At 43.8% G+C, this 21,652-nt stretch overlaps 1 protein-coding gene across 7 annotated transcripts in view; it reads right to left on the bottom strand.

The window, feature by feature from the left end:
* The window catches only part of LOC121711550 (clathrin coat assembly protein AP180-like), a 38,103-nt gene that overhangs the window by 3,016 nt on the left and 13,435 nt on the right, over window positions 1-21,652 (bottom strand). Inside the window, exons 5-22 of one of the 7 annotated variants that reach the window (XM_042095238.1) lie at window positions 21,135-21,237; window positions 20,736-20,829; window positions 19,976-20,087; window positions 19,350-19,456; window positions 19,151-19,192; window positions 17,226-17,287; window positions 16,049-16,064; window positions 15,751-15,881; window positions 15,327-15,403; window positions 14,919-14,933; window positions 14,186-14,365; window positions 11,910-12,008; window positions 6,754-6,819; window positions 4,338-4,460; window positions 3,865-3,889; window positions 2,309-2,381; window positions 1,118-1,171; window positions 807-914 (exon numbers count right to left, since the gene is read on the bottom strand). In XM_042095238.1, coding sequence (XP_041951172.1) covers window positions 807-914; window positions 1,118-1,171; window positions 2,309-2,381; window positions 3,865-3,889; window positions 4,338-4,460; window positions 6,754-6,819; window positions 11,910-12,008; window positions 14,186-14,365; window positions 14,919-14,933; window positions 15,327-15,403; window positions 15,751-15,881; window positions 16,049-16,064; window positions 17,226-17,287; window positions 19,151-19,192; window positions 19,350-19,456; window positions 19,976-20,087; window positions 20,736-20,829; window positions 21,135-21,237 — 1,487 coding nt within the window. The other 6 variants (XM_042095235.1, XM_042095232.1, XM_042095233.1 and 3 more) reach the window with 6 other exon arrangements.

Genomic DNA, 21,652 nt, shown 5'->3' with positions numbered 1-21,652 from the left:
AACAAGGCGGACAAACCAATCTTCCTGTGTTTCAAAACTCAGTTAATTAATCCAGTTCATTCATTTCTTTTTGCACGTCTTTCCAATTAATGCTAACACCATACGAGAATACTAAAACCGTAGACCTGTAATAGTTATCAGATATTAACTCATAAGTTTAATGTAATTTTTTGACATTATCATAGAGTATCCTTTTGGGATGCCATTGGAAATTAAACGTGCTTCAACGGGACTCCTATGAATATGTATCACATATTTTGCTCAAAATCTTACTGCTGCATTAACAAAATAACAGCCTGGTTGGATGTGATACGGTATTGAAAACAGGTCTGAAAAGCTACAATTAAGTTTTCTTTTGAATTGCTTGAAACAGTAGAAGAAATGCTACATACAGTATTATTCTTTGAAAAAGTATTCAGATCAGATGAATTGAGACTGTAAATATTGTCTGACGCATTCCATTTAAAGGTATTGCTCAACAGTGCTATTGTTTGACTGGTGCCAAAATACTCTGACAAACTCGGGGCCTGTATGTGTGCGCATGGGTGGTGTGTGTGTGTGGGGGGGGGGGGGTGTATATTTCCATGGAGTTGTGTGGATTTCTTTAAGAATATGTAACTTGCTGACACCGGTAAAGGTAGCTACACCAACCAGTTGAGCATAGTGTGTGTGTGTGCGTGTATGTGTCTGTCTGTCTGTCTATCTGTGTCCATGTGTATTTGTCTCTCTTTCTCTCTCTCTGTTTTTGTGTGTGTGTGTGTGTTTCTGTCGGTCTGTCTGCATGTGTATTTGTGTGTGTGTTTTACCGGTGCACCGCTCCCAGCGGCAGGGAACTGCGGCCTCATCATGGGCTGCTGGGGGAACATCATGGGAGAGCCGGGCATCATGGGAGCTCCAGCACCGGGCGCCCCCGCCTGAGAGAGAGAGAGAGAGAGAGAGAGAGAGAGAGAGAGAGAGAGAGTGGAGATAGCAAAAGAGTAGAACAGAGAAAGAAAAAGTGCGACAGGAAGAGTGACAGGAAAATGGAAGAGGGAGAAAAAAAAGTGGTTAAAAAATGTCTGCCATCTTACGGAGAGGGAGAGAGCATTCCAGGGGAGAGGCTGTTCATGTTTCTTACCATGCAAAATGGAGGCTGAGACCCCATATAAGGTGAGGCCCCTATGGGCCCAGTCTATGAAGGGGTTGAGGGGAGGGGGAGAGGAAGGGAGGGGGGTTACTGACACAGAGACAACACAGCACTGGACCTAAGACACAACACAGCACTGGAACTAAGACACAATACACACTGCAACATGTAACACACAGACACACACACACACACACACACACACACACACACACACACACACACACACACAGGAGTACTGACAAGACAGACTGGAGAGGTGGTTGCTTTGGTTTAAAATTATTATTATCATATATTAATATTATTATCCTTAAGGAGTCGAGTTGGGATGTTCTATGCTTTCATAATGGCTTTCATCATGATTGAACTTAGCATGGATGAAGCACCGTACGAATAAGGGTGCTTTCCAAACAAATGAAGCTGAAGTGACTGCCTTGCCCAATCAAAGCAAAGCCAGAGTATAGAGGCACTGGAAACCCATACAAAATTAAATATATCTCCAGTGTATTATGGATCTACTGTGGATACACTGAAATACACTGTAGTATATCAGAGAGGGGTTTTGTATGCTTAAAGCACATTTTCTGCAGAAAGTACTATGGGGAAAGTCTTCATAATGTAGACTGTGTAACTTCAGATGATTGACCCCAAGGAAGGACAGGAGCACACAGATAACTTTAATAACTTTAATGGCGCAAGTGACAAACGTTTTGACACACACAGCGTCTTCCTTGTGTGTGTGTTAGTCACTTGCACCATTAAAGTTTGAAAAAGTTATTTGTGTGTTCCGGTCCGTCCCTGGGTCCAGAAGTGCCCCAGGACCTGCTGCTGACAGAATGATCAGTATGGGAAGGTTTCTACTCAAAGCGTCTATGGATATTCTAAGCATATGTGATTCATTCAGTATATGAATCATATATGAATGGCTGGGTTTTGAGTGATTAAGTCTAACTTTAAGTCTGTTGAGTGCCTTTAAGTTCTGAACTTTTTCTTTCCTTTACATCTGCTGTAGAGGAAAGGAAAGAAAATAGAGAAAGAAGTCCTGCCATTCCCTGCCCCTTTCAAATGACATGATTGGAGCAGCCCAGAGGAGTCAGGCGAAGGGGACGCGCGTGATAGGCTCCATGCCATGCTCATCAAGTCAACACCATGCTCCAGCCCTACAACACACACAACATTTACCATGGGACCGCCCCACTGGGGAGGAGCTACCTGAGGAGCTTGCCAGTTGGCCCCGCCTGCTGCCCCATCCGCCCTATCAGAGAAGAGAGAGATCAACCAATCAGAGGGTGTCAATTTAACATTTCGTTCACCTTGTAGCATTATGATTACAGTTTTTTCTGAATGCTTAAACACAACCGTGATTCTTCTAGCACAATATCTAAAACTATTAATACTTATAGCAAAACCACTCACTGAGTTCGCAAAACTAAAAGCACAGACACTGCTTTGCACTCAGTTTGCAATTTTGTAATACACACTTTGCACAACTGTAGGCACAATCCACTGCACAGCACTCTTTTTGCGGAACTGTAAACACAACTCACTGCTTTACACTCAATTTCCAAATGATATCAACACACTCCTAGCAAATCTATACACATGTATGGCTATTATTTACACTATTTTGCCAACTCTCTGGCACACTTTCTCATGTGAAAACTGTTTTAGATAATTAGTTCACTTTGCAATCAGCCTAAGCACTGTAAATAAGCCACAGGTAATGTACAATGGGTACAATGGAGTGAGCAGGAAGAGTGAGAAGAGAAAAAAACAGACAAAAAAACAGTCTACATGTGGGGATATTGTCATGTCAGGCCTGGATACGTCATTCCAGAATATATTTTTCCCGGTGCCTTGGACTAGGACATTGCATGTGATGTAGACAGAATTTTGAGAGAGACGACCCGATGTAGACTGATTTGTTTTGTCTCAGTGAAATGCTATTTTGTGTTTTGACTTGGAAAAACACACTTGTGTTTGTTTTGATGTGTGTAAATAAACACTAATACTTGAAGTTGGGATCCCTGTATGTTTACAGAACTATGACAAAAGTATGACCTCAAACTGACATAGTCTACCTTGTGCACAGAGAAAGCAAAAGCCAGATGTGTTTTTTATTCATACCATCAGTGTGTTGTTGGCACATTGTGTGCTTACTATTGTGATGGCTTGTGTTTACTGTTAGATACGAAAACACAATTTTTACGAAGGTGTGAAGAGTTAAGCAAGGTGTGTTAGCTTTTGCAAGAGAACTACAATGTTTTGCTGATTGGGTGAGAGGTTTTGCCATTTGTGTGTAGAGTTTTGCAAAAAAAGCCATAGTTGCAAAAAATGTGCTTAAGCAATCAGAAAAAACTGTAAGCAAGGTGTGTTAGCTTTTGCAAGAGAACTACAATGTTTTGCTGATTGGGTGAGAGGTTTTGCCATTTGTGTGTAGAGTTTTGCAAAAAAAGCCATAGTTACAAAAAATGTGTTTAAGCATTCAGAAAAAACTGTAAGCAATCAGAAAAAACTGTATGGTCAGTGCCTATATAGTTAGCTGTTGTCAGACAACTAAAATGAAGCAATGCTTGTTCTTAGCCTCAATCTGGAGGTCATTCTGCTTCATTGGCCACCTGTCCTTGATCACCAGTGTGCCAACAAAGGGCTTTCCTTTATGCCACAGAGCACACGCTACTAGAGAGTGACTCATTCATACAGGGAAAGAAAGTGACTGGATCAAACAGAGAGCTTACGGTTTCTGGTTCCCCATGGACAGATCTGCAGGAGAGAACAGGAGAGCAAGTTAGTCAGCATACCAGTATGTTTGAATCACGTTAGGACTACGTTCTGTTATGTTGAGCAGTATGTTTGAATCACGTTATGGCTACGTTCTGTTATGTTGAGCAGTACGTTTGAATCACGTTAGGGTTAGGGTATTCTGTTATGTTGAGCTCTGACAGACAGACACACACACATACAAATGAATACAACGTTTCTGTCTAACATGGTAAAAGGGGGTACTAAAAGGGTACCCCCTTTTTTCACTTAAAATGATGTTTAAAGATCTCTGCACCCTGCATGTATATGTGTACTGGTATGTAAGTGTGTTTGTGTGTGCTTGTGTGTGTGTGTGTGTTTGTGTGTGTGTGTGTGCACGTGTGTGTGTGTGTGTGTGTGTGCGAATCAACCTACAAGTGTGTGTATGTGAGTGCATGCTAATACTCACTGCTGGCCAGGTTAGCCATGGTGGCGTCCAAGTCAGGCTTCACAGGAGATGCAGCCATGGGTGATGCACCAGCTGGATGAGGGGCCATAGCAGGCATAAGAACATCACCCAGTCCATCAAAGGCTTGCAGAAGGAATGGAGAGAGAGAGAGAGAAAGAGAAGAAGAGGAGAGGAGAGGAGAGGAGAGAGAGCATTAGAACAACAGCAGTGCAGGTGCTGTTACTATCCACCCATCACCTTCATGGATTACCACACAGAAATGTGGAGTATGGTTATAACAGTGACCAAAATAGTGTTTAATATTTATATTAATATAAGACACAGAGAGATAATAATATATCTAATTAATTACTGAATCTAATTACTGATTTTAATTACTGAATCTATAACCTCCTTCTAAATATTATACGTGATGACAATATGTCATGTTCTCACATAACTAACACCCACTATACAAAACACAAAAGACATTACAAATGCACAGCACAACACCACAAGTACACAATATACAAACACATTATTATACAATCACTAGCTACTTCACATCTCTTCACTTCACTAAGACTACACTAGAGAGGCACTTCACTGGAGTGCAAAGCTAGAAATACTAGAATATTTTCTGGTATTCAGATTCACATTTCTCTGAATAGGCAAAGCGCAGCTGAGGAAAATTAAGGTTTTTTTGTCATTCATCTTGTATTCATTCCATCCATCTATCAATCCATTCATCCATCCATCCATCCATCCATCCATCCATCCATCCATCCACCGATTCACTCGTGTTAAGAAGCAAGCTTCTTCTACAAGAGCTACAGGGGGTACATGAAGCTGCAGTTGGCTGCTTTGCGCCGAAGCACTGTGGGGGTAGCAGCTCGCGGGTTAAGCCAGAACTCACCGGTTGCAACGGGAGGAAGCAAGCAATGACCCAGACCATAAGGCAGATGGAGAGAGAAAAGAAAGAGAGGGTGAAAAAGAGAAAAGGGACCAGGGGACAAGAAGAGGAAGAGGAAGGAAGAAAAAGATGACGAAGAAGATAGCATGGAGGAGCGATGGTGTTTTACAAACAGGAGAGAAGAGTAAAGAGGTGAGCAGAGAGGATAGAGCCATTTTGAGATCATCAAAGCATTATTTTTTGTTGTTGATGTTGTTGTTTTTTTTTTTGCTTACAGATTAAAACATGGACATAGGAAGAAAACAAACAAACAAACAAACAAATGATGATGGCCAGGCTGAACCACATGATTAGTTGCATCCTTGCGGTTGCAATGTTGAATGGGGTTGCAGGTTGAGTCAAAGAGAAGACTGCACAGCCACAAAGGCACAGAGTGCCATGACCTATCAGAAATCAATCCCACCCACACAGCACTCTCTCCACTGCTCAATGAGGACTTCAGCAGGACACGGACACAGAATACATCACAAAGAACAAGCCAGAAAACCATCACTTAAAAAAAGCCAAAAAGCACAAAATAAAACACTTAGAACTCTCTCTCTCTCTCTCTCTCTCTCTCTCTCTCACACACACACACACACACAAACACACACACACATATTCACTGGACAAAGACGACTCATCCAGTGGGATTCAAACACGACAAAACAAAACAATAAAACGCTGAGATAATGCATGGGTTTATGAGGTCATTCAGGTGTACAATGACTGTTTCGTTAAAAACTCACAATAATGTTCTCATGTGTGTTTATCAGAGTTGACATTTAAAGGTACCCTATGCAAGATTTTCACCTTAATATAACCTTTATGAAGCCAATTTGATGGTAAACAAACTTGTAATAGGGGAATCGTTCATCTGGCATAGCATTCAGTGTAGACGTAACGAGCCGCTAACGAGAAAACCAGCCATGCAACTTCAAGAACAGCGGCCCGAAGACATCTAGCGAGAATCGTGTAACATTATCTTGTCAGTAGATATAGCTCTTTAGAGATGGTTTTTGCCTGTTGTCAATCCTTCACCTCCACAACAAAAGCATTTGCATTGTGTACAGGGGGGACAAGCCATGAGAAGTAGGCTTTTTACAACAGCAGAGTAAAATATAATTATATTGCGACTCTAGAGGGAGCTCTACTACCTGAACCTGCATAGTGTACATTTAAAAGGACAATGTTGTGCTGTAAACTCTACATAAACATTTACAGTTACAGGGTCAAAAACATATAGAATTCAGTCCATTCCATGTCCATGTATGAACTAATGATTTATATGTGTGTGTATGTTGAAAAAAGTGTGTGTATGTTGTAAAATATTTTTTTTTCAAGATATTTGGAGACATAATGTGAATTTCATTTTTACAGGCATATGACGTGGGGTATGATGTGTGTGTGTGTGTGTTTGGTGTGTGTGTGTGTGTGTGTGTGGCATGGGACACAAATGACACTGGACGCTGGTGGCCCACTCACCCGCCATCAGGTCGGCTCCTGCCGGGGCAGCGGGTGCTGCGGCCTGGGCATCTCCACCTGCTGAGTCTGCTGGGGCAGCTGGAGGACCAGACGCAACGCAGAGTCCCCCCAGACACCCCGCGCAGAGTCCAGCAGAGTCCCCCCAGACATCCCGCACAGAGTCCAGCAGAGTCCGTCAGCGCAGCATGAGGGCAAAGAAGGGTTTAGAGTGAGCGCCTTCAGCTCAACACTATGGGGCACCAGAGAAGGGAGAGAGAGAGGCCTCTCAGTGACTAAGACTGGACAGAACAACAGGACACACACACACATACTCTCTCACACACACACACAGACACAGACACACACACACACACACACACACACACACACACACACACACATACTCTCACACACACACACACACACACACACACACACACACACACACACACACACTCACACACATTTCATAATATACACTCAATGCCATTTCTTTAAAAGGCATCTCAAGGACATGTTAATGAATACAGAAACCAGCGTACTCAATTCACAAATAGAAACCTCATTCTGTGGTGCCAATCACAGGTACCAAGGACTAACAATGCCTTGAAATGTCACCAGGAATTGATTCTATTTTCTATATAAGTGACAAGATCCTCAAGAAAAAAGCTTCCCAACTTGAGGTTTGGTGTTTTAGTGCTGCCATACTGATATTGACACAGACAACTATTTCAACACATTTCTTTTTGTTTAAAACAGACCAGTAAAGAAGTGCTCTAAAATAACTTCCTGAAGAACCAACCCCTAAAATAAGGATGAATCAATATTGCAAATGCATCTCTAAGGCACTGACAGGAGACTTTCAAACAGAAGATAACATCATGGTGTACAACTCCTGGCTCCTGTGATAAGGATGAATAATGATTATGACCATGGTGGATGAGGAATTTTGAAAATGTAAAATTGCCATAATATAATCCAAGTAAACATACACCTCCCTTCAGATTATCAGAAAAAAGTTTGTTTTGTTTCTGTTGGAGAGGTTTTGGTTTGTTGACAAACAACCCCACACAAAACACAAAGGCAAAGTCCTTCCCCACATGCTGTAGCCTCACACAGGGGCGGAGGGGCCGTTGCCCATGGTTACCCACCCCCAAACAGGTCCGTGGCTGCTCCCCCAGTAGCAGCTAATGTTGGGGCAGGAGGGGAGGAGAACATGTCTGGGGAGTGTGCACACACGCACACGCACATACACACACACGCACACACACACACACACACACACACACACACACACACACACACACACACACACACACACAATCATACAAATACACACACGATGGACATTATGAGCCAACCTATAATAAAACTTGTACACAAATAACTTTATGTACTGTATTTTCTTGAAAACAAACTGAAAAACATTTGATCAGAATTTAGTCTGAATTTAGTCTGAAAGTCTGAAATTGAAAGAGATTAAGTGAGAGTGAGACGTGATCGATTAAAGTCAAATGAACAGACAAGCTTAGAAACACTGTATGCATGATGCATGAAGCATGAAGATAAACAGAGCTGGGAAGACAAGAAGTAAATTAGTAGGAGGGAAGAAGAGAAACAGAGAGGGAGAAGGAGAGAGAGAGAGAGAGAGAGGGAGAGAGAGGGAGAGAGAGGGAAAGGGAGAGAGAGAGAGAAGGAAAGGGAGAGAGAGGGAGAGAGGGAAAGGGAGAGAGAGGGAGAGAGAAGGAAAGGGAGAGAGAGGGAGAGAGAAGGAAAGGGAGAGAGAGAAAGGGAGAGAGAGAGAGAAAATCACCCAAGGCTGTTCTTTTTGGTAAACCCCAGGGGACACCCATATTTAGATCACCTTTAGCCACAATCATCAAGGACGGGAAGGAGAAAAATAGACTGATCAAGAGAGAGAGAGAAAGAGAGAGAGAGAGGGATGAAAGGAGAAGAGAGAAGGAGAAGAAGAAGGGAAGAAGGGAAGGGAGAAGCAGGAGACGACAACAGAGGAGTGTCTACCTGTGGCGAACAAGTCATTGCTTTGAGCTGCTTCTTGTTTGGAGTCTGGCATTGAGTCAAACAGATCTAAACACAGGGAACACACATCACTCACACACTCTACAGTACCAATGCGTACACATGCCCACACACACACACACACACACACAAAACACATTCATCTGCACACACGAACTGATGACAAGGTGCACTTTTGTGGCAAATGGAACAGGCTGGAAAGCAAACAAGAAGCACATCGACACCAAACACACATGACTGCACACATGCCAAAACCTGCTTTGGTCATTTCTAGCTGGAGAAGGAGGAGGATGAGGAGAGTAGAGGGAACATAGGAAAGAGCTGAAGGCACTTTGGGTAGCAGAGCACTGAACAGCCCTGGCAGGACAGGAGAATGTGTGTGTGTGTGTGTGTGTGTGTGTGTGTGTGTGTGTGTGTGTGCGTGCGTGCGTGCGTGCGTGCGTGCGTGCGTGCATGTGTGTGTGTGCGTGCGTGTGTGTGTGTGTGAGGGGGAGGAGGCAGAGTGAGTGTGAGATAGAGGAAGACAGAAAGTGCGAGAAGAGGAGAGAAGCTGCATTTCACATGCGACCACTCCGATGCACATACAGGAACTGCTGACCACCGCAAACCACTGCAAATCACAAGCTGCTCCTCCGCATCCACAGATCCCAGATCAGCACCTCCCCACACATCATCACCCCATCCTCCCCTCCCCCTCCGCATCCACAGACAAGCCACTGCGCCCTGGTCAGTCAGTCCCTTTACCGCCGAAGAGCTGTATCGTCGGGGCGGCCGCTGAGACGGGAGGAACCGGGGTGCTGGAGGTGGGCGGGCAGACGGTAGGGGGCGCCGGCGAGCCGAAGGCGTCCGCGGACGACAGCGCGAACAGGTCCAGCTGCGGGGCGGCGTCCGGCTGGCCGGCCGAGGGTGCAAAAGGGTCACTGGGAAAGGGGTTGGTGCTGGAGAAAGGGTCACTGCTGAACAGGTCTTTGGTTTCACTGCTGAAAGGGTCTTTGGAGTCACTGCTGAAAGGATCTATTTTTTGTAGGAGGAAGGGAGGAGGGGAGGAGGGGAAGATGGAGGGGTGGATGGGTGGATGAGGATGATGATGATGAAGATGATCCCTGACATTTAATTACAAAGATCAAAATCAAGTTCTGTAGCATTCACCCACCCCAAGACTAATATTACACAGTCAGAGGACACACTGGCAATTAAATACACACATCACAGTTATCAAGGTATACCTTTAAGTACCTTATTCTAATTTCCAACACTTTTGCTTATTATCCACCAACAAACAATGGTGGTCCAAGCTCACAGCTAAAGCCTGTGTTGTCTACACCAATGACTCCCACTGATTACAACACACCAAGCCATTACACAGTAACACAGTAGCTAAATAAAGTGTTAGGTAGTATGATTCATGCAACATTTGGGTGTGTCTTTCTCTATATGGTCCCATATACAGTACCTGGAATTGCCTGGACAGAAAATCATGTTAATCCACAACAGGGAAGTATAGATCATCCACTCAATCTGTAACAAAGGCCTTGTGTAAACATAAAGGGAAAAAAATGAGGGTGAATGAAGAGAAACTCAGAGGCTGGTGGGAAAGAAAATGGCCTCCTCTCTTCCTGTTTGCTTTGAGTATAGGTTTGGTCAGTGAATAAAACCAGTAATCACACCCTCTGTGATCTCCATAGCAACACCATCAAGCCCTTGATGGAGTACATCTAAGGCTGTCGATTACTCTACAGGGATCCGATCCATACACATTCAGCTACATGCTCAAATGCATACTCACACACAGTTCCATACACTACACAGGACAGACAGACAGACAGACAGACAGACAGACAGACAGACAGACACACACACACACACACACACACACACACACACACACACACACACACACACACACACAGTCACACACGAACACAGCAACACTGATTTGATTTAGAAAGACTCCCCCTCTCCTTCATATGATTGTCATCCCAGTATGTTGATTCTATTGCTTCTCTCTTTATTTCTGTTCTCTACCATGTTTACTCCCTCTTTTCCATTGCATCTCTTTTTCTCTTCTCCAGTCCTCTCACCATGCATCCTTTTCTCTGCTCCCTCCCCACCACTATCTATCACCCATCCATCCATCCATCTACCTATCTATCTATCTATCTATCTATCTATCACCCATCCATCCATCCATCCATCTACCTATCTATCTATCTATCTATCTATCACCCATCCATCCATCCATCCATCCATCTACCTATCTGTCTATCTATCTATCTATCTATCTATCACCCATCCATCCATCCATCTACCTATCTGTCTATCTATCTATCTATCACCCATCCATCCATCCATCTACCTATCTGTCTATCTATCTATCTATCACCCATCCATCCATCCATCTACCTATCTGTCTATCTATCTATCTATCTGCCCATCCTTCCACCATCTATCTATCTATCTATCTATCTATCTATCTATCTATCTATCACCCATCCATCCATCCATCTACCTATCTGTCTATCTATCTATCTATCTGCCCATCCTTCCACCCATCTATCTATCTATCTATCTATCTATCTATCTGTCTATCTATCCATCTGTCTATCTACCTATCTATCTATATTTATCTGTCTATCTACCTATCTATCTATATCTATCTGCCCATCCTTCCATCTATCTATCTATCCATCTGCCCATCCTTCCACCCATCTATCTATCTATCTATCTATCTATCTATCTATCTATCTATCCATCTGCCTATCTACCTATCTATCTATCCATCTGTCTATCTACCTATCTATCTATATCTATCTGCCCATCCTTCCATCTATCTATATCTATCTGCCCATCCTTCCATCTATCTATCTATCTATCTATCTATCTATCTATCTATCTATCTGCCCATCCTTCCACCCATCTATATATCTATCTATCCATCTATCTATCTATCAACCTATCTATCTATCCATCTGTCTATCTACCTATCTATCTATATCTATCTGCCCATCCTTCCATCTATCTATCTATCTATCTATCTATATATCTATCTATCTATCCATCTATCTATCTGCCCATCCTTCCATCTATCTATCTATCTATCTATCTATCCATCTATCTGCCCTTGTGTCATCACCCACCAGAAGCAGCAGCAGCGTCAGCAGCAGGGGTGGGTGTGGACGCAGAAGCTCCACCTTCAGCTGCAGCAGGGGGGTCGGCCGCCGGGGTGGCAAATGCCTCTGAGGCGCCCAACAGGTCAGGAGTCAGAGGTCAAGAGGTCAGATCACAGAGAGGTGTCAGAGCAGGAAAGGAATTGAAGAAAAAGTGACAGCAAAAGAGTCAGTTCCAGGACTGACAAGGAAAACACCAGTGAGACATTTACACAAGGCTTATTAAATATGTCTTTAAAGAAGACAGTAAATCATGGCAGGCCGGTCTACTATACTATAATGCAATATGTCTTGTGAGTATTGTACTCTATATGTGCTTATACATTGTTAGTCACATTCAATTGGAGCATAAAATGTTGAGGATTAGAGCTTTTGCCAAATTACTGTAATGAATGTTCATGTAAAATAAACACTGTTAGCTTGCACTCCGTCCAGAAAAAAAAAACATGTGCACATTGTGACATAAGTGCTCACACATTTATATGCTGACTTACAGAACCAATACAAAAACTGAATGTTTGTTCAGTTGCACCAGTGCACAAGGTATCATATACTGTGTGTATATGATCTTTCTGTAAATGCTAAGAAATGATTGTGTGCCGAAAGGGGTGATTTTGAACAAAGATGGCGGGTGGGAAGTGAGAGTGAGAGTGCAGGAATGAAAGAAACAGCAGGGGTCTACAATTGTATTACAGTCATGCCTATAGATTTAGAATGGGATACTACTGAAGTTTTTGTAGGTGTAATGGCAGGCATCCCAATACTTTAGTCCAGCGTTTCTCAAACTGTGGGTTGCGACCCACTACTGGGTCGTGGAGACATGCCAGGTGGGGCGTGAAGTTTTTTTTATTGTTTTTTTATCTGTATCCTAGGCCCAGGTAGCACCCGATGCGCAATGGACGCACTGTTATTCATAGGGAAGCACTCATGTCAAGGCAGCTTATAGTCCCGACCTACATGAGATTTTGAACGTTGTTGTGAGAGTGGTGAATTTCATCAAAACTCGGCCCTTAAAAGCGCGTCTATTCTCCGCACTTTGCGAAGAGATGGTAGCAGACCAAAAGGCTGTACTGTTTCACAGTGAGGCAAGGTGGCTTTCCCGAGGTAAAGTGCTGTCGCGCGTGTTTGAGCTCCGAGTTGCCTCTTCTTGGAGGAAGAGCGCATGTTTGAATCTGTAAGCACGTTCACTAATGAACATTTCTTGACGAAGCTGGCCTATCTTAGCGATATATTTGATATATCTTAGCGATACATTTGAGTTAAATGTCCAGTTACAAGGCAAAGACAAGCACCTACCTCACCTAGCAAATAAGATTACTGCATTCACCAAAAAAACTTGAGGTATGGGACAGGCGCCTCGATCGCGACAGTATTATGCCTTTGAGATTTCTGAGCGAAATCGCTGAAACGTCTGATTCGGGAGCCACTCTTGTGATCCCATGTGTTAAACAGTAGGCCTACATCACATCTCTGCAAAGTTTATTTCAAAAATATTTCCCAACCAGCAGTGCTCAGTATGACTGGATTATGGATCCATTTAATGCAGCATGTTGGTATTTCATTGATGTACAATGCTGTAAAATGGCCTATGCTTCCTAATATGTTGCTGGAAAACAGAAATATGTGTGTTATTATGTATTTATTTATTTATTATTATATCTGCAGCACCAGCTGATTTTAACTCTGTTGAAGAGGATATATTTAGAACTTTTTTTAGCAATTTTTAGCATAGTGACAATTTATGTTGTGTAATACCCCTAGCTTATACCTTATATAGCTTAGGAAAGCTAACAGCTTTCTATTAGGATCTAGTTTGTTAACTACCACAGTCACGAGTTGGGTCACGATAGTCTGTCATTTGGGTCTGTCATTAAAAAGTGGGTCCCCAGAAAAAAAGTTTGAGAAACACTGCTTTAGTCCATGTAGTGTATCTTGAGGTTACTATAATTCCTGCCTGGTGGCGGAAAGCAGAGGCTGAAGGTCATTAAGCTGAAGAGCAAATCAAAGGCTTTTGAATGATGCAATGCATACGTTGCATCTGATCTCACATGAATCCAATGCATTCATTGATGCATTGAATAAATAAAAACAGCATCAAATTATAAAGAAAAATTGAAGTGTTTCGCCAGATGTTGTCTGACAGTGTTTTGCAAATGGATTGTTTTTCTTTATCTTTTTTTTTTCAAGGCACGTAGCCTTTTTTTCCAGAAAACTCTTCTTGGAGAAGTTTTCCGCATCCTACTGACCTCCCAGGAGATCCGATTGGCCGGGGCTGGGGGCGGCGGCCCCGGCAGCGGGAGGAGCCAGACTGCTAGCTGCCGCCTCCGTACCAGCGCCGGCATTGGCTGCGGCCGGAGAGGGGGCGGAGTCTACCGCTTGGGAGGGGTCGGGCTGAAGGGAGTCGGTGGTGCAGAGGGAACCCATCTCTACAGAGCCACGCCCAACAAGACCACCATCACCACGACAACACAATCCCAGGAAAGGGGGGGTGGGGGAGAAGGGTGGGCAGTATCCGACAGAGAGACAGAGAGGGAAAGAGGGAAGAGAGAGAGAGAGAGAGAAAGAGAAAGAGAAAGAGGGATAGAAAGAGAGGGATAGAAAGTAAGCTGAAGGAAGAGAGATTCTACTGAGGCCAGAATGGAGAAACAGACACAATGGCAGACAGGATTCTCGCAAGGGGCACTACCACACTGAATCTTTGTGTGTGTGTGTGTGTGTGTGTGTGTGTGTGTGTGTGTGTGTAAGAGAGAGAGAGAGAGTGAGAGCAAGAAAGAGAGAGAGGAAGAAAAAGAGAGAGAGAAAGAGAGAGAGAGAGAGAGAAAATGTAGCTGAAAGTGAGACAAGGAAGAGAGCGGGTGCAAAGGAGGAAAGGTACTGTAGACCGATCTGTGTGTGTTCATGTTGTGTACTGGCTGGGTCATGCACACACACACAGACACACAGACACACACACACACACAAATAATGCTAACCACTCACCCGATCCAAGCAGGTCTAAAAGGATGTATCCACAGAGAGGATTTGCAAAGAAAAACAAGAAATCCCATTTAGGACTTAATTTATTTACAACACTACAACTAGTGCCTTTACTTGTTTGTTTGAAATTTGAAAATATTACTAGAAAATATTCACTGGCATGACATTATGAGGCTTTTGTGCCACATATTTGCAGACATTATGCCAATGTGCAGACATTGTCTGAGTGACTCTTTACAGACTCTTTAATGACGATTTGCTATTGTTAAAGTGTTGTTATTATTGTACCTGGCTTCGGACAAAGGTGTCTGTTATTGTAAGAACCATAACCATAACCATGAGTATACTGGTATAAAATCTGCTGTGCTATTGGCTGGGTGTGGCTGAATCTGGTGTCTGATTGGTTCTTACCTCCCCAGTTGGTGGGTGCTGCGGAGGCTCCTGTTGAAGGGCCAGAGAAGGCGAGAGGGTCCAGGTCCAGCAGAGAGCTATGGGAGAGCAGGAGCACGTCAGATTACACACACACATAGACACATACACACACACACAGATAGACCCACAAACACACAGGTAGACCCACACACAGAGACACACACACATGCTTACACACACAGACACACACACACGCACACACACACACACACAGATGTAGACACAGACACACTTGTACACGCACACATGCACACACACAGACAGACAGACAGACAGATGCACACACACACACACACACACACAGATGTAGATACAGACACACTAAGCACACGCACACATGCACACACACAGATAGACAGACAGACAGACACACACACACACACACACACACACACACACTCACTCTGTGACAGGCTCTTCAGGGGCAGCAGCGGCTGCTGCGGAGCCATCGGTGGGTGGGGGCTCCAAGGTGGGCACAGCGGTGGCAGATTTGGCCGGAGTGGAGGTGGGTGAAGCGTTATTGGTGGGGGAGCCCTGGAACACCACATTCAGCCAATCAGATCACAGAGATAAGGTTACAAACCATAGCCATTAGCCAATCAAATGTCACAAGTGGTTATCTGAAACTACTTCAACAGACAACCAAGAAATTATGGATAAAACAACAGAAAGACAAAGGGAGAAAGGAAGGTTGAGTCTACCTTTGTTGGAGAATCACTGAGAATCCAAACGCGTACCATGGTACAGCCAGGAAGAGAGGCAAACACACACACACACACACACACACACACACACACACACACACACACACACACACACACACACACACACACACACAAAATAAATGTATCATGTATATACTGTATAATTTCAAGCAGATAGTGTCAAAGAATATCATAAAAATATGTTTTCCTTTTTCTCAAGTATTGTTAGTGCTAGGCACGCTATTGACTAGTGTGAGATAAACCAACGCACAAGCTTATATTCATTTTACAATATCTTAACATGGGATAGATATCTACCTCCATACATAACAACTAATTTCTCTCACAATACCAACCATTGGCTACTCATCTATAAATATCATCATCACCATCTCTCTTTTTTTATTTGAATAGTTCAGATGCCTCCGTCAAAAATGAGATAACGGTAGTAAGTGAATGCTCTCCACACACAATATACGTTAATCAAATAACCCACTAAATATACTCTCTTCCTGGTCTGAAATATCAATTTGTAGCCAGACGCCTCTAAATGGCACTTTCCTTTGCCAGCAAAAGCCACTACGTTCTGAGAACCAATCTGAGCGCAACATCGAATCAATTTTTTGTAAACAGTGTTGTTTAGAGATTATTTTGGGGGAGACCAACCTCCTGTGAAAATAACGCAGTTCGTGGGTGCTACTGTAAGGAGAAACTTTGTCCCATGTCTGACACAGAGAAAGTTCAGCTTCTCAAAGAAACCTGCAAGTTCACTAATGTGTTACAACGTTGTGGCCTATGTTATGGATGTGTTAGGTCTTGATTTCCCATTTTAAACCGTCAACTTTTTTTCCAGGAATGTCTATTTAGGATTCTTCAACATGTCAGGAGGCAGATGCCCAGTGAAGTTTTAGTTTTGTAGAGAAGGAAATGGCAGTGACAGGAACAACCTCGTTGGTCAAACATGACAGAGCTGCTCGGTGGATTTAGAAGTTTTTGCGGAAAAAGGTTAGCTGATTTAGCTGGTTTTGACACAAAAGAAAATCTTATTTGTTAAAAAAAACCAATGGATTGACTAAAGTGATATTTGCAACTGAGCTTGTACTGCTTTGACATTTCCACTCTGCCATCATCTGGGCAAAATACAGGTGGCACCATGGCACAGATGCCAACTTACCCTTTCTTGCCCTCCAAACTGTTCATGTGTGTCTCCAGAGACTCCAAGATGCTGCTTGGAGCCTACACACACACACACACACATACACACACACACACACATACAGAGAGTAGTAATTATTGACAAGCTTCAAATCCAAATGAAACACCAGTCCATTGTAAACACAACACACTAACCATCACCTCAAGTGCCCTCTCCCAAAATGTGAGCAGACACCAAGCAACAGGAAGCAAAACAAACCACAGCAACATCAATCCCCATCGAGCCTTCTGCCCTCCGTTATCGATGTTTGCACACACCAACCTCAAGATCACACACCCACACACACACTCACAAACACACACAAGCACTCACACACACGCACACACTCACACACACATGCACATCACACAGCCTGCCCACTCCCAATCAAGGTCACTGCATCTTTGGAAACTCTGCAGGCATTGCCAGAGTCAGAGTACCCCTCTAACAGCTGTTCCTGAACCAGTTGAGTGGGTTCCATGACGCCAACAACAGTGGTGTCGGATCGAAACCACTCTGGAGCTAGAATGGCCAGCTTTTGTCTCAGCCATGAGCACCGAAAAATGTATATATTGATGACATGAATGGATTTCCACACAACCTGTTCCTTTTCATGTACACATGATAAAGGAATACTGGAGACCATCACATAAGAAATGACTGTGCATCGATTCAAAGACTATGATAGCACAGAATAAGAGTTCAGATGACCAGATGAGCTTGTGTTATAGCTCTGATATCATCCGCCTCAAAGATTTCAACTGGACACTTCTGGTTAACTAATATGATATGGTGGAACCCCACTGATCTGGGATCACATGCTTGCATTAATGGGTTGGGCATCATCGAGAGCGCGGCCATGAGAGTTTGGGATGGAACTGGTCTAGAGTCAGCTGTTAGAGGGTTCTTTGCTCCGACCCAGAGCGGTTACCGGCTCCTCCACTTGGAAGTCCTCACTGTCTGAGTCTGCCAGGTCCACCACCACACCAGGGTGCAGACACTGGGAGCAGAGGAGGAGGCCGAGGAGGAGGAGGAGGAGGCCAAGGAGGAGAAGAAGGAGGAGGGGAGGGGAGGAGGAGGAGGGGGAGGGGGAGACCGAGGAGGAGGAGGAGGAGAAGGAGGAGGGGAGGGGAGGAAAGGAGAGGAGGAGGCCACAGAGGAGGAGGAGAGGTGAGAAGAAGAGAGGAGAGCATGGAGAAGTTGAAGGGAGGGGTACGAAAGAGTGAAAGCAAGAGGTGGGGGAGGGGAGAGGAAATGGTAGGAAGGGAGATAAGATGAGAGGAGAGGAGATGAGATGGGAGGAGATGAGATGGGAGGAGATGGGAGGAGAGGAGATGGGAGGAGAGGAGAGGAGATGGGAGGAGAGGAGAGGAGAGGAGATGGGAGGATAGGAGAGGAGAGGAGAGGAGATGGGAGGAGAGGAGAGGAGATGAGAGGAGAGGAGAGGAGAGGAGAGGAGAGGAGATGGGAGGAGAGGAGATGGGAGGATAGGAGAGGAGAGGAGAGGAGAGGAGATGGGAGGAGAGGAGAGGAGATGGGAGGATAGGAGAGGAGAGGAGAGGAGAGGAGATGGGAGGAGAGGAGAGGAGATGGGAGGATAGGAGAGGAGAGGAGATGAGAGGAGAGGAGATGGGAGGATAGGAGAGGAGAGGAGATGAGAGGAGAGGAGATGGGAGGATAGGAGAGGAGCAGAATATTTACTGATGATGAATTGATGGTTAGATGACGTGGTGGGGTTGCACAGGGTATGGCATGTTATAAGTATGACAGTAACATGGTTAGGGGATAGGGATGGTTATGAGTATGATACTAACATGGTTAGAGGATAGAGATGGCTGGGGTAGAACTTGGATTACTGGCTACATTTTAGCCCTGGCTCTTGTAGGTAATTAAGGGTCACTTACATAAGAAATGTCAGGTATGTCATTCTTGTCGACTCCAACTTGCTGCAAAATAGAAACAGTCAAGTATTACATTTCCTCCATGTTGCACGCAACCCACACAAATACAATCCTTTCACTCATCCAGTGTATATGTCAATGCTTTCTCTTAGTCTAGTATTTTCTTCAGGTTTGTATTTGCTTCATTGGATTTCAGCGCTACCTCTGCAATCTTCATGAACTCAGAGATCTTGGTCACACGGGTCAGGAACCTCTTGTAGATCTCGAGGGCCTCCTTGCAGTCAGACTTCTTCATTTTGAAATATTTCTCTAACAAAGAAGAGAAAGACATTCACAAAATCACAAAACCACACTAATTCTTTTAAAATATGATGAAACGTTGGTAACACGTTACTTGACAATATCGACATAAGACTGACATGACACCGACATTATCACTTGACACTGTCATGACACATGAACCCTATCCCCTAACCCTAACCCTAAACCTAACCCTAACTCCAACCCTAACCCTAACCCTAATCCTAACCCTAACTTGTTATGACAAAAAACGAATGACACTTAATGCAGAAGCGTTGTCATAAACGTTTATGACTTGTTTATGACACGTTCATGACAGTGTCGTGTCACTCTGATGTCGCTACTGTCAAGTAAAGTGTAACCGAATAATGTTAATAATAATAAATAAAAAGCAGCAGTGTTTTGGTATAATGCAGTATACCTTTACATGACGATGTATTCATTTTCTATTCCAGTACTGGAGTTTATTTATGTTTAGGTCCGCAGAAAGAGGTTCTGATGATTGATATTTGATAGACTTATCCTTACCTAATAAATTAATGATGCCATCATTGTAAGAGGCAAAAAGCTTGATCAGGTCTTTGAAAAGCAGCATGAAACAACCATTGATTATTCCATTGTTCAGATCTTTGGGGTGGACCTGAGAGAGGGGGAGAAATTGAAACATACTTCAAATTAGTGGATGATGCAAACCTATTTAGAGAGGGAGAGAGAGGGGCAGAGAGAGAGAGATAGGGAGAGAGAAGGAGAGAGAGTAAACAACAATAAAAAAATAAAATAAATAAAGGACAGAAACAGAGAGTATGCAAAGATGCATTTAAGGAAGGGATTTCTATTAGATATATATAAGAGTTTGGATATTTGGAATATTAGGGCCCTATCTTGGCAATCTAAAAGGCATGGTCACTGGCGAATAGATTAAATACATTTAGGGGTTTGTCCAGTCCACATTCGGGGTGGTTTTGTTATCAAACATCGGGCGCCTGGCACAAAAGGGCGGTTCTTATGTGTCTTAATCAGTCATGGTCTTAATGGATATCACTGTAAAAAGCATTGTGGTTCACCAAACATTTCTTTAACAATAAAGTGTGATAGTACACAACAAGCATTTTTCTTATACCAATGTATCCAATGCATTCATCTACAGGAAGGTACCGCAACTTTATATGAAACAATGAGGTCAGATTAATGTCAAAGACATCCCTTAAAGCTATAACCACAGCCAAAGAATAACAGATACATTTAAAATGATAGGAGTTAGAGTGAGAAGGTGAAATATGATACATACATCAAACTCCAGCAGAGTGTCCACCTGGGTCTGCAGTGCTGGCATGGCCTTCAGCAGCTTATCAGGAGTCATAGTCCTCATAACACCCTCAGCACTGAGGGGACACACCAATCAAATGCATACATTAGTGATTTTAACAACTCACCATGATCATCACTGACATTAGCAACAGTTACATATATGCTGGAATATGACAAGATCAGACATTGACGGTGAGAGGCACCACAGTTTGATAGCCACCCCTCTATTGTACACACTGCTCTCAACACCCTACTGCGAGATCCACATTTATGATGATGATGACAGCGATTACTTTAACAACTCCTCTGCGCACCAGTGATGCCTGTGTGAACCTCCCTGATGGAGGGGTCTTCCTGCCCCATGCGCTTCCCTACGTACCCCTTCTTGACTCTGGTGAAGTCGAACGCCATCTGGCGGTAAGCGTAGGCCTTCTCATTCAGGTAGCGGGCGTATCGCCTGATAAATGTGGACATGTCATAGCCTACAGGAGAGACAGAAAGGAGAACATTATTATTATTATGTTATTGGAGTTATTAGAATGTTTCATGTATAGACAAAATATCCCTCACACGTGAAACAAAATGGGGGAATGAAAGTTACTTGTTTATAAGGCATGACTACACACAGAACCGTCACTCTGACCAGAATTCTTCTGCTGAATAAAACTGATTTTGGCTGGTTTGAATTACACATGACCAGGGTACCCTGCTGAGGGCTGTGCACTCATTACTCAGGAAATAGACTGGGTCCCAGTGGAGTGTTCAGGAGGAGTGTTCCACCGCCTGATCCCAGATCAGAATCCTGTCTGCGCTGACGACTCTCTGGAGACGCCGCTGAGTGAGTTAGAGAGCGTCCGGAGGGGCATCAGAGCGTCCGGGGGAGCATCTGCCGACCTG

The sequence above is a fragment of the Alosa sapidissima genome, chromosome 6 (assembly GCF_018492685.1).
Source record: "Alosa sapidissima isolate fAloSap1 chromosome 6, fAloSap1.pri, whole genome shotgun sequence".
Taxonomy (NCBI): Eukaryota; Metazoa; Chordata; class Actinopteri; order Clupeiformes; family Clupeidae; genus Alosa; species Alosa sapidissima.
The sequence above is the reverse complement of the archived record's forward strand: the minus strand, read 5'-3'. Positions and strand labels throughout refer to the sequence as shown.